We start from the raw sequence: 12,272 nt of genomic DNA on the forward strand, positions 1-12,272 counted from the left end.
AACATATATAGAATGATTAAATAACAAGGTCCTACTGTATAGCACAGGGAACTATATTCAATATTCTGTGATAAATCATAATGGAAAAGAATATGAAAAAGAATGTACATATATGTATAACTGAATCACTTTGCTGTACAGCAGAAATTAACATAGCATTGTAAATAAACTATACTTCAGTAAAATAAATTTTAAAAAAGAATGTATGTTGGATACTGTCAAGTACTTTTTCTGCACTTACTGAGATAATCATATGATTTTTCTTTTTTTAGTTTATTGATATGGTCAATTACATTAACTTTTGAATGTTAAACCTACCCTGCATTACTCCTATGGTAAACCCTACTTGGTCACGACATACTGTCCTTTTAATATATTCTTAATATATTCTTTAATATATTCTTAATATATTCAATTTGCTAAAATCTTGTTCAAATTTTTTAGGTTCGTCTAGGACATTAATTTTCTTGTAATGTCCTTATAGAATGAGTAGAGATGTATTCCTGCTTCAACTTTTTGAAAGAGTTTGTGTAGTATTTCTTAAATATTTGGTAGAATTCACCAGTGAAGTTGTGTGGGCCTGGAGTTTTCTTTGCTAAAATGCTTTAAATTCCAATTTCAATTTATTTACTACATAGGGCTATTCAGATTATTCATTTCTTCTAGAGTGAGTTTTCATAGTTTGTGTGTTGCAATAAATTGTCTATTTCATCTAAGTTGTAGAATTTACTGGCATAAAGTTGTTCATAATATTTTTATTTTTTTTAATATCGGTAGAAACTGTAGTGATAATACATCTGTCTTTTTTTTTTAATATTTCTTTTTTGATGTGGACTATTTTTAAAGTCTTTATTGAATTTGTTACAATATTGCTTCTATGTTTTGGTTTTTTGGCCGTGAAGCATGTGGGATCTTAGGTCCCCAACCAGGGATCGAACCCACATCCCCTGCATTGGAAGGTGAAGTCTTCACCACTGGACCACCAGGGAAGTCCCACATCTGTCATTTCTGATATTGGAAATTTATGTCTTTTCTTTTTCCTAATCAGTCTGGCTAGAGATTTATCCTAGCCTTTGGTCTTTAGTTTTCACTGATTTTCTTTATTTTTGCTCATTTTCCTACTGAATTGTCTTTTTTCCTATTGATTTTGAATTGCATACACACACACACACACATTCTAGAAACAAATCCTCGGTCAGTTTTATGTGAAGTAAATAGCTCTTAATTTTCTTTAAAAGTGTATTTTGATAAAACTTTTTAATTTTATATACTCAAATGCATCATTCCCTCCTTTAAAATTTCTTTTTATCTTGCAGGGCCATCTAAAGCTATAATGGAAACCTTTAATTCTCTGCAGGCACGTACCATTGAGTACCTTGACACAGAGCATCATACCTGATCAAGGGAGAAGTGGTTATGCTATGGGTCGAACAGGAAGAAGAGCCTTCCAAGAGTGGGTAAGATCTGGTAATTAAATGAGCCATGCAACCTACCACTAGTTTAAAAAATATGTATTTTTTTGATCCTAATTTTTTTTTTTTTTTTTACCTCATTACTCACACCTAGAAAGAATTCAGGTAGGAAAATGAAAATCAATGGTCCTTTACTTCATTTGATATAAGTCCTAATTTTCTTGGCATTTTTAAGATTGGCTTAAACACAGAGAATTACATTTGGGTAGAGGTTTTCGGGGTTTTTTTTAATATACTTTTTTTTTTTACTTTTAAAAATTGTGGTAAAAACATATTTAACATAAATTTGTCATTTTAACCATTTTTAAATGTAAAATTCAGTGGCATTAAGTACGTTCACAATGTTGTATAACCACTTTTGTTACCTATTTCCAGAACTTTTATATCACCTCAAACAAAATCTCTATACCCATTAAATAACTCCCCATTTCCCTCTCACCTGAACCCCTGGTACCCTCTAATCTACTTTCTGTCTCTACAAATTTGCCTACTGTAGATATTTCGTACAAGTGGAATCATGTAATGTTTGTTCTTTGAGGTCTGGCTTATTTCACTTAGCATAATGTTTTCAAGGTTCATCCACCTTGTAACACGTGTCAGAACTTCATTTGTTTTTAGGGCTGAATACTCTTCCAGCGTAAATATATGCCACATTTTGTTTATCCGTTCGTCTGTTCAACCCAATCAAACACTTGGGTTGTTTCCACCTTTTGTCTATTGTAAATAATGCTTCTGTGAGTATTACAAGTATCTGTTTGAGTCTCTAGTTCCAATTCTTTTGAGTATATACCTAGGAGTGGAATTGCTGAATCATATGGTAATTCTGTGTTTAACTTTTTGAGGAACTGTCCAACTGTTTTTCCATAGTGGCTGTACCATTTGACATTCTTACCAGCAATGTTCCTATTTCTCCATATCTTTGCCACTCTTTCTTTCTCCCTTCCTTTCTTCCTGTCTTCCTTCCTTCCTTTCTTTTCCTTCTTTCTTTTAATGTATTTTTATTTATTTATTCAAATTAATTTTTATTGGAATATAGTTGCTTTACAATGTTGTATCAGTTTTCTTTCTTTTTAATAGCCATCCACTGGTAGTGAGTAGTCTCTATTGTGGTTTAGATTTGCATTTCCCTAATGACTAATGATGCTGATTATCTTTTCATGTGCTTATTGGCCATTTGTGTATCTATTCTGGAGAAATGTTTATTCAACTCCTTTGACCATTTATGAATAGGGTTGTTTCTTAACTTTTTTTTTTTAACATCTTTAATGGAGTATAATTGCTTTTGTTTCTTAACTCTTAATTGGCAAAAAGAGGTAGACTAGTTCTTAGAAGTAGTTGTTTTTTACCTCAGGGCTTTTGTCTATGAGAGGAATGGAATGTCCTTTCCATTGTCCTTTGCCCACAGCTGCTCCTCATCCTTCAGTCCTTTAAGTCTCCCCAGACACTCCTTCCCTGATCATTCTATATCAAGTGCTCTGTTTTGGAAGCTTTATTATTTTCAATTACAGAACATGACTTATTTTATTCAAAGTACTTATCACAATCTATAATTGTTTTGTCTATAATTTGTTTATTCTTTGTTTCTCACACTAGCATGCAAGCTCCATAAAGGTATGGGCCTTTTTTGTCTTTTACTCTAATGAGCACAGGGCTTGGCATCTAGTAGATGCTCAGTAAGTACTGGTAACAGAAAAATGAATAAGGCAAAGTTTTGAATAACTATACAGAAGCCTAGAACCTCATATTTAGTACTATTAAGAAGTAACACTTGGGCTTCCCTTGTGGCGCAGTGGTTGAGAGTCTGCCTGCCGATACAGGAGACACGGGTTCGTGCCCCGGTCCGGGAAGATCCCACATGCCGCTGAGCGGCTGGGCCCGTGAGCCATGGCCGCTGAGCCTGCGCATCCATAGCCTGTGCTCTGCAACGGGAGAGGCCACAGCAGTGAGAGGCCCGCGTGCCGCAAAAAAAAAAAAAAAAAAAAAAAAAAAAAAAGAAGTAACACTTGGGATTTCCCTGGTGGCGCAGTGGTTAGGCGTCCAATGCAGGGGACATGGGTTTGATCCCTGGTCCGGGAAGATCCCATATGCCGCAGAGCAACTAAGCCCGTGCACCACAGCTGCTGAGCCTGAGCTCTAGAGTCCGCGAGCCACAACTACAGAGCCCATGTGCCACAACTACTGAAGCCCACGTGCCTAGAGCTCATGCTCCGCAACAAGAGAGGCCACCAATATGAGAAACCCGTGCACTGCAACAAAGAGTAGCCCCTGCTGGCCGCAAGTAGAGAAGGCCCGCACGCGCAACAAAGACACAACAAATTGAAATGAAATGGAATAGAATGGAATGGAATGAAATGAAATGAAATAAAATATTAAAACAAAAAAGTTAACACTTGGTAACTACCGCTGGTCATACTAAATAAATGAAAATCCCTCTTCAAACCTACTGCCAAAATATAAAATATTACTGGCATTTTTCCTTAGCTGAGTTTTAAAAATACCTGTACCTCTGGAAATAAATAAATAAATAAATAATTGTGGGTTAGTTTAATAGATGTATTTTCTAAACCTGTGTGTTCAAAGGGGCTAAAGGCAAAGATATTCCAGTAGCAATCAGAACATCTAGCACCAAGATCTTGTTTTTTCTAAATACCATTCCTAAAAGGAAGAAGAGGTTGTTGCAGAAGTATTTGATTCCTGAATCGGGACAGGAAAAATACAAGATGAGCTTGGAAGATCTTGCAGTAACTGAAAGTAAAGCAATAGTCAAAAATGATGGGGGGGGGCTTCCCTGGTGGCGCGGTGGTTGGGAGTCCGCCTGCCGACGCAGGGGACGCGGGTTCGTGCCCCGGTCCGGGAGGATCCCACATGCCGCGGAGCGGCTGGGCCCGTGGGGCATGGCCGCTGAGCCTGCGCGTCTGGATGACTGTGCTCTGCAACTGGAGAGGCCACAACAGTGAAAGGCCCACATACCGCAAAAAAAAAAAAATGATGGGGGGGGCTTCCCTGCTGGCGCAGTGGTTAAGAACCTGCCTGCCAATGCAGGGGACACGGGTTCAAGCCCTGGTCTGGGAAGATCCCACATGCCGTGGAGCAACTAAGCCTGTGCACCTCAACTACTGAGCCTGTGCTCTAGAGCCCATGAGCCACAACTACTGAGCCCATGTGCCACAACTACTGAAGCCTGTGTGCCTAGAGCCCGTGCTCTGCAACAAGGGAAGCCACCGCAATGAGACACCCATGTACCACCACAAAGAGTACCCCCACTCACTGCAGCTAGAGAAAGTCCGCACGCAGCAATGAAGACCCAACACAGCCAAAAATAAATAAATTAATTTAAAAAAAAAAGTTAAATCACTAGTAACAAGGTATGTACTTTGTGACATGATGAACTGAAGAGGACACAGGATCATTTCTATCGCCCCAAAATATTAGGTTGGCCAGAAAGTTCGTTCGGGTTTTCCTGTGACATCTTACAAAAACCTGTATGAACTTTCTGGCCAACCCAATATACAACCTCAATCTAATTCTGAGGAAAGATAAGACAAATCCAAATTTAGGGACAGTCTACAAAATAACTACTAGTACTCTTCAAAAGTGTTGAGGTCAGGACTTCCCTGGTGGTCCAATGATTAAGTACCCACCTTCCAATGCAGGGGACACAGGTTTGATCCCTGGTTGGGGAACTAGGATCCCACATGCCGCAGGGCAACTAAGTACACATGCCACAACTACTGAGCCCAACTCTCTACAACTAGAGAGCCCACGTGCCATGACTATAGAGCCCACGTGCTCTGGAGCCCGTGCGCCACAACTAGAGAGAAGTCCATGTGCCACAACAAAGATCCCACGTGCTGCAACTAATAAGACCCAATGCAGCCAAACATAAATAAATAAGTATTTTTTAAAAAGGGGGGGGCTTCCCTGGTGGCACAGTGGTTAAGAATCCGCCTGCCAATGCTGGGGACATGTGTTCAAGCCCTGGTCCAGGAAGATCCCACATGCCGCAGAGCAACTAAGCCCATGTGCTACAACTACTGAGCCTGTACTCTAGAGCCCATGAACACAACTGCTGAGCCCACGTGCCACACTACTGAAGCCTGCGCACCTACAGCCCATGCTCCACAACAAGAGAAGCCACCGCAATGAGAAGCCCGCGCACCGCAACCAAGAGTAGCCCCCACTCGCCACAACTAGAGAAAGCCCGTGCGCAGCAACAAAGACCCAATGCAGCCAAAAATAAATAAATTTATAAGTGGAAAGACAGCCAAAATTTGAATAAAATGTACGTATTAGTTAATAGTATTATACCAATGTTCCTTTCCTGGCTTTGGTAATTATAAATTATACTATGGTTATATATATTTTTATTTTTATTTTTTTTATTTATTTATTTTTTTATATATATTTTTAATGATGCTTTTGCTTATTGATACTAGACTACCAGCCTAAGTAAAGACTCTGATTTTAGTATAAGTCCCTTTAGTAACAATCGGCATGAAACAGCATCATACTTAAAATCTAAACCCTTTAAAATCAGGTACTGAAATTCACTTAAGGAACTTAAGGGCAGTGTTAAAAAGGGCCAGGTTTTTACAGGTCCTCATCCACTTCTGCACGTTGGCTGGCACCATCACACTGCAGCCTCCTGTCTGCTGGAGAACAGACCACAGCACAATTTCTGCCACAGTGAGTTCATTCCCAAGAAGCCAGGAGCTCTTCCCAAAAGCTGAATTCATGGAGCAGAACACACTGGCTTCCCTCTTCTAGCTGAAAAATAGCTCTATCTACCCAGCTATCTATAAGGGTTAAACTTACAGCATTATGCTTCTGGCCAAACAGAAAATGTGCATGTTCCCTTCTCCTTCAATGGGATACATCATTTGGATACTGAACTTCATCTGAGTCTTTAGCACATTCTTCCAAATTAAGAGTAAAACCCAGCACTTAAGAAGGTTTTCTAGCGTGCTCTTGACTACTGAATGTGTGTGAACAGTAGAGAGAGACTCTAGTGGTCACAGAGCAGCCAGTGCAACACAAGCAGAGAGAGGGGAAGGGAGGGGTGGCTGGGTTTGTGTTGATCAAGATGTCTTTCAGTGCCCTGTAGTCTCTTCCAAACACTGAATTTAAGCCCAATGCATTGGTAGCTAAAGCAGTGGGTTCATCAGCTTGGATTATGTTGGTAATATCCAAATCCACATCTGGCATCTGAATCATCTTGGAGAGACCATCGACTACAACTTTCAATTCATAGAGATACTTTAGAATATCACCTTGGTGGAAAAAATAAAGTATCTTGGCGGAACTCAAGAGGTTGAAGACTCTTCCTGCATCTAGCACGGGGCTGATGGTCCCGCCATGCATACTGGGGAGCCAGTACGTGCATCTACACAGAGAGGTGAGCCACACAATGACAGGGCTTTACTTGGTACATCAGTATCATGGGACCATTAGAGGAACTCTTATTATTTTCGCAACTTTTCTGTCATTTTAAATTTATTTCAAAATAAAAAGTAAATGACTTCCCTGGCGGTCTTGTGGTTAAGATTCCATGCTTCCACTGCAGGTGGCATGGGTTTGATCCCTGATCAGGGAACCAAGATCCCACATGCCACGTGGTACAGCCAAAAACAAAACAAAAAAAGGTAAAAACCCTATAGTATCAGTCTTTGAAATACATGAATTGGACCCATCATATCTTCCATTTTCTCTGAATAAACTGGACTTCATTTGACTTAAAAAGAAGAGATCAATTTTAGTTTAGTTGTATTTTTGAGAAAGTGTATTTATTCTTCCCTAGTGAAAATGCAGCCTGAGGAAAAAAAAATCAGGTAGATACTAAGGATTTGCTATGGCTTTTAAAGACTTCTGTTCCCCAGTCTGAGAGAAGGTTGGGGGAAAAACTGAACCAATATATGACTGACAATCCTTCCCTGGGTGGCACCTTGAAATTCTAACTTGTCCCAATTCTGGTGGTTGTGATTTAGAAAACATTTCTTTGGAGCCAGGGGCTCAACTCCATTTTAAGTGTTTTTTTTTTCCCTGAGCATCAGAAGAACTCCATGAGCTAACAGGGCTTGTAGTTCTCTTTCTGGTTTTGGCATATTTATAGCAGAAGATTTGGCCATGGATGTGTTGAGTGTGGATAAGTAGGTGGCTAAAGCTACATTTATAAAGCATTTATAACTGTTGTTTCTTAGCCACTTAGAGACAGCAGTGTGTGTGATTCTGGCTTCTCTCTCATTTTGCAGCCTTAGAATATTTATTCCTCCAAATTTGATATTATTCTGATTCTGTTTTGAAAATAATAACAAACCATACAATTCAAAACTGCACAAAGGACTTGAACAGACATTTCTCCAGAGAAGATACACAAATGGCCAATGGCACATCAACATCATTCATTAATCATTAAGAAAATGCATATCAAAACAATGAGACACCACTTCACACCTACTAAGGTGGCTATAATTTTTTTTTTAATGGAAAACAAGGGTTTGTAAGGATGTGGAGAAACAGGAACACTGTTGGTAAGAATGTCAAATGGTACAGCCACTATGGAAAACAGTTTGACAGTTCCTCAGAAAAGTTAAACACAGAATTACCATATGATTCAGCAATTCCACTCCTATATACTCAAAAGAATTGGAAACAGAGACTCAGATAAATACTCACAGAAGCATTATTCACAATAGACAAAAGGTGGAAACAACCCAAGTGTCCATCAACAGATGAAAGGATAAACAAAATGTGGCATATATTTACACTGGAATAGTATTCAGCCATAAAAACAAATGAAGTTCTGACACATGCTACAAGGTGGATGAACCTTGAAAACATTATCCTAAGTGAAATAAGCCAGACCCAAAAGGAGAAACGTTACATGATTCCACTTGTATGAAATATCTACAATAGGCAAATCTGTAGAGACAGAAAGTAGATTAGGGGGTACCAGGGGAGGTGAGAGGGAAATGGGGAGTTATTTAATGGGTATAGAGATTTTGTGATGATGTAAAAGTTCTGGAAATAGATAATAGTAATGGTATATAGCACTGTGAATGCATTTAATGCCACTAAATTATACACTTAAAAATGGTAAATTTTGCTGTACAGCAGAAATGAACAAACATCATAAATCAATTATACTTCAATTAAAAAAAAAGACAAGGTGTGTCCACTTAAAAAAAAAAGGTTCAACTTTATGTTACGTGGACTTCCCTGATGGTGCAGTGGTTAAGAATCCACCTGCCAATGCAGGGGACACAGGTTCGAGTCCTGGTCCAGGACGATTCCACATGCTGCGGAGCAACTAAGCCCGTGCGCCACAACTACTGAGCCTGCCATCTAGAGTCCGCACACTACAACTACTGAAGACTGTACACCTAGAGCCCGTGCTCCGCAACAAGAGAAGCCACCGCAATGCGAAGCCTGCGCAACGCAACAAAGAGTAGCCCCCGCTCACCGCAGCTAGAGAAAACCTGCGCACAGCAACGAAGACCCAACGCAGCCAAAAATAAATAATTTTAAAAATGTTTATGTTATGTATATTTCACCACAATTAAAGATTTAAGGAAACAAAAGTCAATACCAATATGGATTGGTTTTTCTAAATCGAGGATCCCCCAAGTAAAGGATGATACAAACATGCCTGAATTCATACTGCTTTGGAAAAGTTAAAAAACAGAACAGAGCGGCTTCCCTGGTGGCACAGTGGTTTAGAATCCGCTTGGCCAACACGGGGGACACAGGTTCGAGCCCTGGTCCTAGAGGATCCTACATGCCACGGAGCAACTAAGCCTATGCGCCACAACTACTGAGCCTGCGCTCTAGAACCCTCGAGCCACAACTACTGAAGCCCACACACCACAACTACTGAAGCCCATGCACCTAGAACCCGTGCTCAGCAACAAGAGAAGCCACCACAATGAGAAGCCCACGCACTGCAACGAAGAGTAGCCTCTGCTCGCTGCAACTAGAGAAAGCCCGCGCACAGCAACAAAGAACCAATGCAACCAAAAATAAATAAATTGGATAAATAAATTAAGAAAAAAAACAGAACACAGGGAATTCCCTGGCGGTCCAGTGATTAGAACTTGGTGTTTTTACTTCAGTGGACCGGGTTCAATTCCCGGTCAGGGAACTAAGATCCCGCAAGCCATGTGGCACAGCCAAAACAAAACAAAAAACAGAACACAAAAAACATAACTTACACGTGAGGGGCAATCATAAAAATATATAAACATAGTGACAAAAATCAGATTTGAAAATCAAGTACCTTAAATTCTGGTATATATTCACGGGGTTCTAGTCTATAAAGTTAATTTACATTTTAAAACAGATTATTTTTCCTTTAAAAGTTAGGACCCTCCAGGCCCCAATCCTTCTGTAGATTTCTTACCATCAATTCATCCCCCAGCACATACATACACAAGCTCCACAGAGCCTCCTCGCCAGCTGTCTCATCGCCTTAGCCTGGAAAGCATCCAGTTCTTCCTCCTCTGGGACCAGATAAGTGCTGCCCCTTCTCTCCTAGACCATTCCAGCAAACAGGGAAACCTCCTTGACAACAGCATGCTCTTCACCAATGGGACTTAATGCTGTGAATTCTTCTCAGGTTTACCTATCAATGAATTCAATTTTCAAGATCTAAAGACCTTGCTGATGGTTTCAGCTTCAAATTTTGCTTAACAAAGTGACTCTGCTGCTTTGAGACAACAGAGACCTACGATCACACCACATGGCCATCAGAACAAGGAAAACTGAGCTGAGGGCCTATAAGCTGCTGCCGTCTCCAAACTGGCCAGTGACTGACCTTTGTACTCAGGGGTGAACTCCTTCATTTCGGGAGGGAGGGACTCGTAGAAGCGCTGCTCCCGGGAGATGAGGGGCTTGCACACAGTGTGGTCGTCGTAGCGCATCATGCTGCTGTGTCCGCCCACCTGGTGGATGAAGGGCTCCAGGAGGACTCCCCGGTCTCCGGCCCGACTTGCGTTCTTGCCATACTGCCCCACTTCCATGGTTTGACAAACACACATTGCGTTGGGGGCCAGTTGCACACTGAGAGCAGAGGATGCAGCACATGAGCCACGAAAGGAGAGCTAGGTAGAAGATCCTGGCGAGCTGAAAACCAACGGTCAGAGTCTGTTCAGCTTATTCTTCTCTCCTAACAGAGGGAAGAAAGGAAAAGAGGGAATCAAAACACCAGGCAAGCCACAGTTTCCCTGGAGTTCACAGAATATCCACTCCTGAGGAAAAACAGGGATTCTGTCTTGTTCCCTGCTATGTGTTCCCCAGTACGTACAACACTGCCTGATGCATGAGAGGTAGCTGAGTCAATTTTTGTTGAATGATGTAATTTTGGTCTCTTCCATCCGTCTTTTTATGCACAGAAGCCCATATTCTCTTCCTTTCCTAGTTCTCAGATCCCTTCTAAGTTCTCTAAAGGATTTGATTTTAGAGCTACAGTATGTTATAGCCATCAGGAAGGCAACTATCCCTGTTCACTTCACATTCAGTTAAGAGCTCAAGAAAAAAACAGAAAGCAACACCAACTCACTCTGTTTGGATTTCTCACAATACTCAGTACTGGTAAGGGTCTCTCCCTGACTCAAAGGAAGGGTTTTTGCCTGAGAAATCAGGTCACTCTAGATTCCCAACTTTTCTGCTGAAGGTGCCAAGGACCAGACAGGGAAAGCCATTCCTTCCTGAGTTGCAGAAGCAAAAAAAGGTTTTGTTTTGGGACTTCCCTGGTGGTCCAGTGGGTAAGACTCCGTGCTCCCAATGCAGGGGGCCTGGGTTTGATCCCTGGTGGGGGAACTAGATCCCACATGCATGCCGCAACTAAGAGTTCACATGCCAGAACTAAGAAGACCACGTGCCGCAACTAAGATGTCTGCATGCCGCAACTAAGAGCCCTCATGCCACAACAAAAAGATCCTGCATGCCGCAACGAAAAAACATGCCACAACGAAGATCCCACGTGCCACAAATACGACCTGGCACAGCCAAAATAAATAAATAAATAGTTTTAAAAAATGTTTTGTTTTTCTGAAAGGAATTCAGGCTTCATATTTCTTCTACTCTAAATTTATGGCCATCAATTTATGACCATGTCTAGCACCACAGAGCTTCCCTTTCTGTTTGACTCTAAGGACAAAGAAAAGCTCTTTGTACTTAAATAACCTCCTTTTAATGTCAGTCTTCTCTCAAGAAAGTTAATATAGTGGGCAACTTAATACTGAATATATTTTAAAAACTAGGAATGTAGTAGGTAGCGGGGGTGGGGGAGGGAAGGATTGGGAGTTTGGGATAGCAGAGGCAAACTATCATATATAGAACAGATAAACAAGGTCTTATTGTACAGCACAGGGCACTATATTCAATATCCTGTGATAAACCATAATGGAAAAGAATATGAAAAAGAACATATATATATATATATATATATATATATATATGTATAACTGGGTCACTTGGCTGTACAGAAGAAATTAACACAACATTGTAAATAAACTACACTTCAAAAACATTTTTAAAAAAGTAAAAAGGAATGTAGTAGGCAAGACAACATCTGAAAGATCAAGACTAAAAAAGAAAAAGAAAATATAGAGCAGAAATATGCTTTTATCTGCAAGATATAATAAACTATTTTTTTTTCTGAACCTCATAATTATGGGCAAAATGAGCTATACAAGAACACTGTTGCAAAACTGCAAAATTTTCTTAATCCAAAGCTGCCCAGGAAACTATGTTCTATTTCACCACTATCAACAAAAATAAATTATTCTCCATTCCCGCTCCCAC

At 40.3% G+C, this 12,272-nt stretch overlaps 1 protein-coding gene and 1 pseudogene across 10 annotated transcripts in view; both read right to left on the bottom strand.

The window, feature by feature from the left end:
- The window catches only part of IP6K1 (inositol hexakisphosphate kinase 1), a 73,926-nt gene that overhangs the window by 11,445 nt on the left and 50,209 nt on the right, over positions 1 to 12,272 (bottom strand). For 5 of the 10 annotated variants that reach the window (XM_019931683.3, XM_019931687.3, XM_019931684.3 and 2 more), the window contains one exon: positions 10,282 to 10,632. The exons of 2 other annotated variants lie outside the window; for them this stretch is intronic. In XM_019931683.3, coding sequence (XP_019787242.2) covers positions 10,282 to 10,504 — 223 coding nt within the window. In that variant the 5' untranslated portion in view covers positions 10,505 to 10,632. Of the gene's footprint in view, positions 1 to 9,867; positions 10,090 to 10,281; positions 10,633 to 12,272 lie in introns of those variants that run through there. 3 more of the 10 variants (XM_019931690.3, XM_019931691.3, XM_019931689.3) reach the window with 3 other exon arrangements.
- Positions 1,685 to 9,861, bottom strand: LOC141279770 (aminoacyl tRNA synthase complex-interacting multifunctional protein 2 pseudogene; annotated as a pseudogene).

Source organism: Tursiops truncatus, chromosome 10, assembly GCF_011762595.2.
Source record: "Tursiops truncatus isolate mTurTru1 chromosome 10, mTurTru1.mat.Y, whole genome shotgun sequence".
NCBI classification, from domain to species: Eukaryota; Metazoa; Chordata; class Mammalia; order Artiodactyla; family Delphinidae; genus Tursiops; species Tursiops truncatus.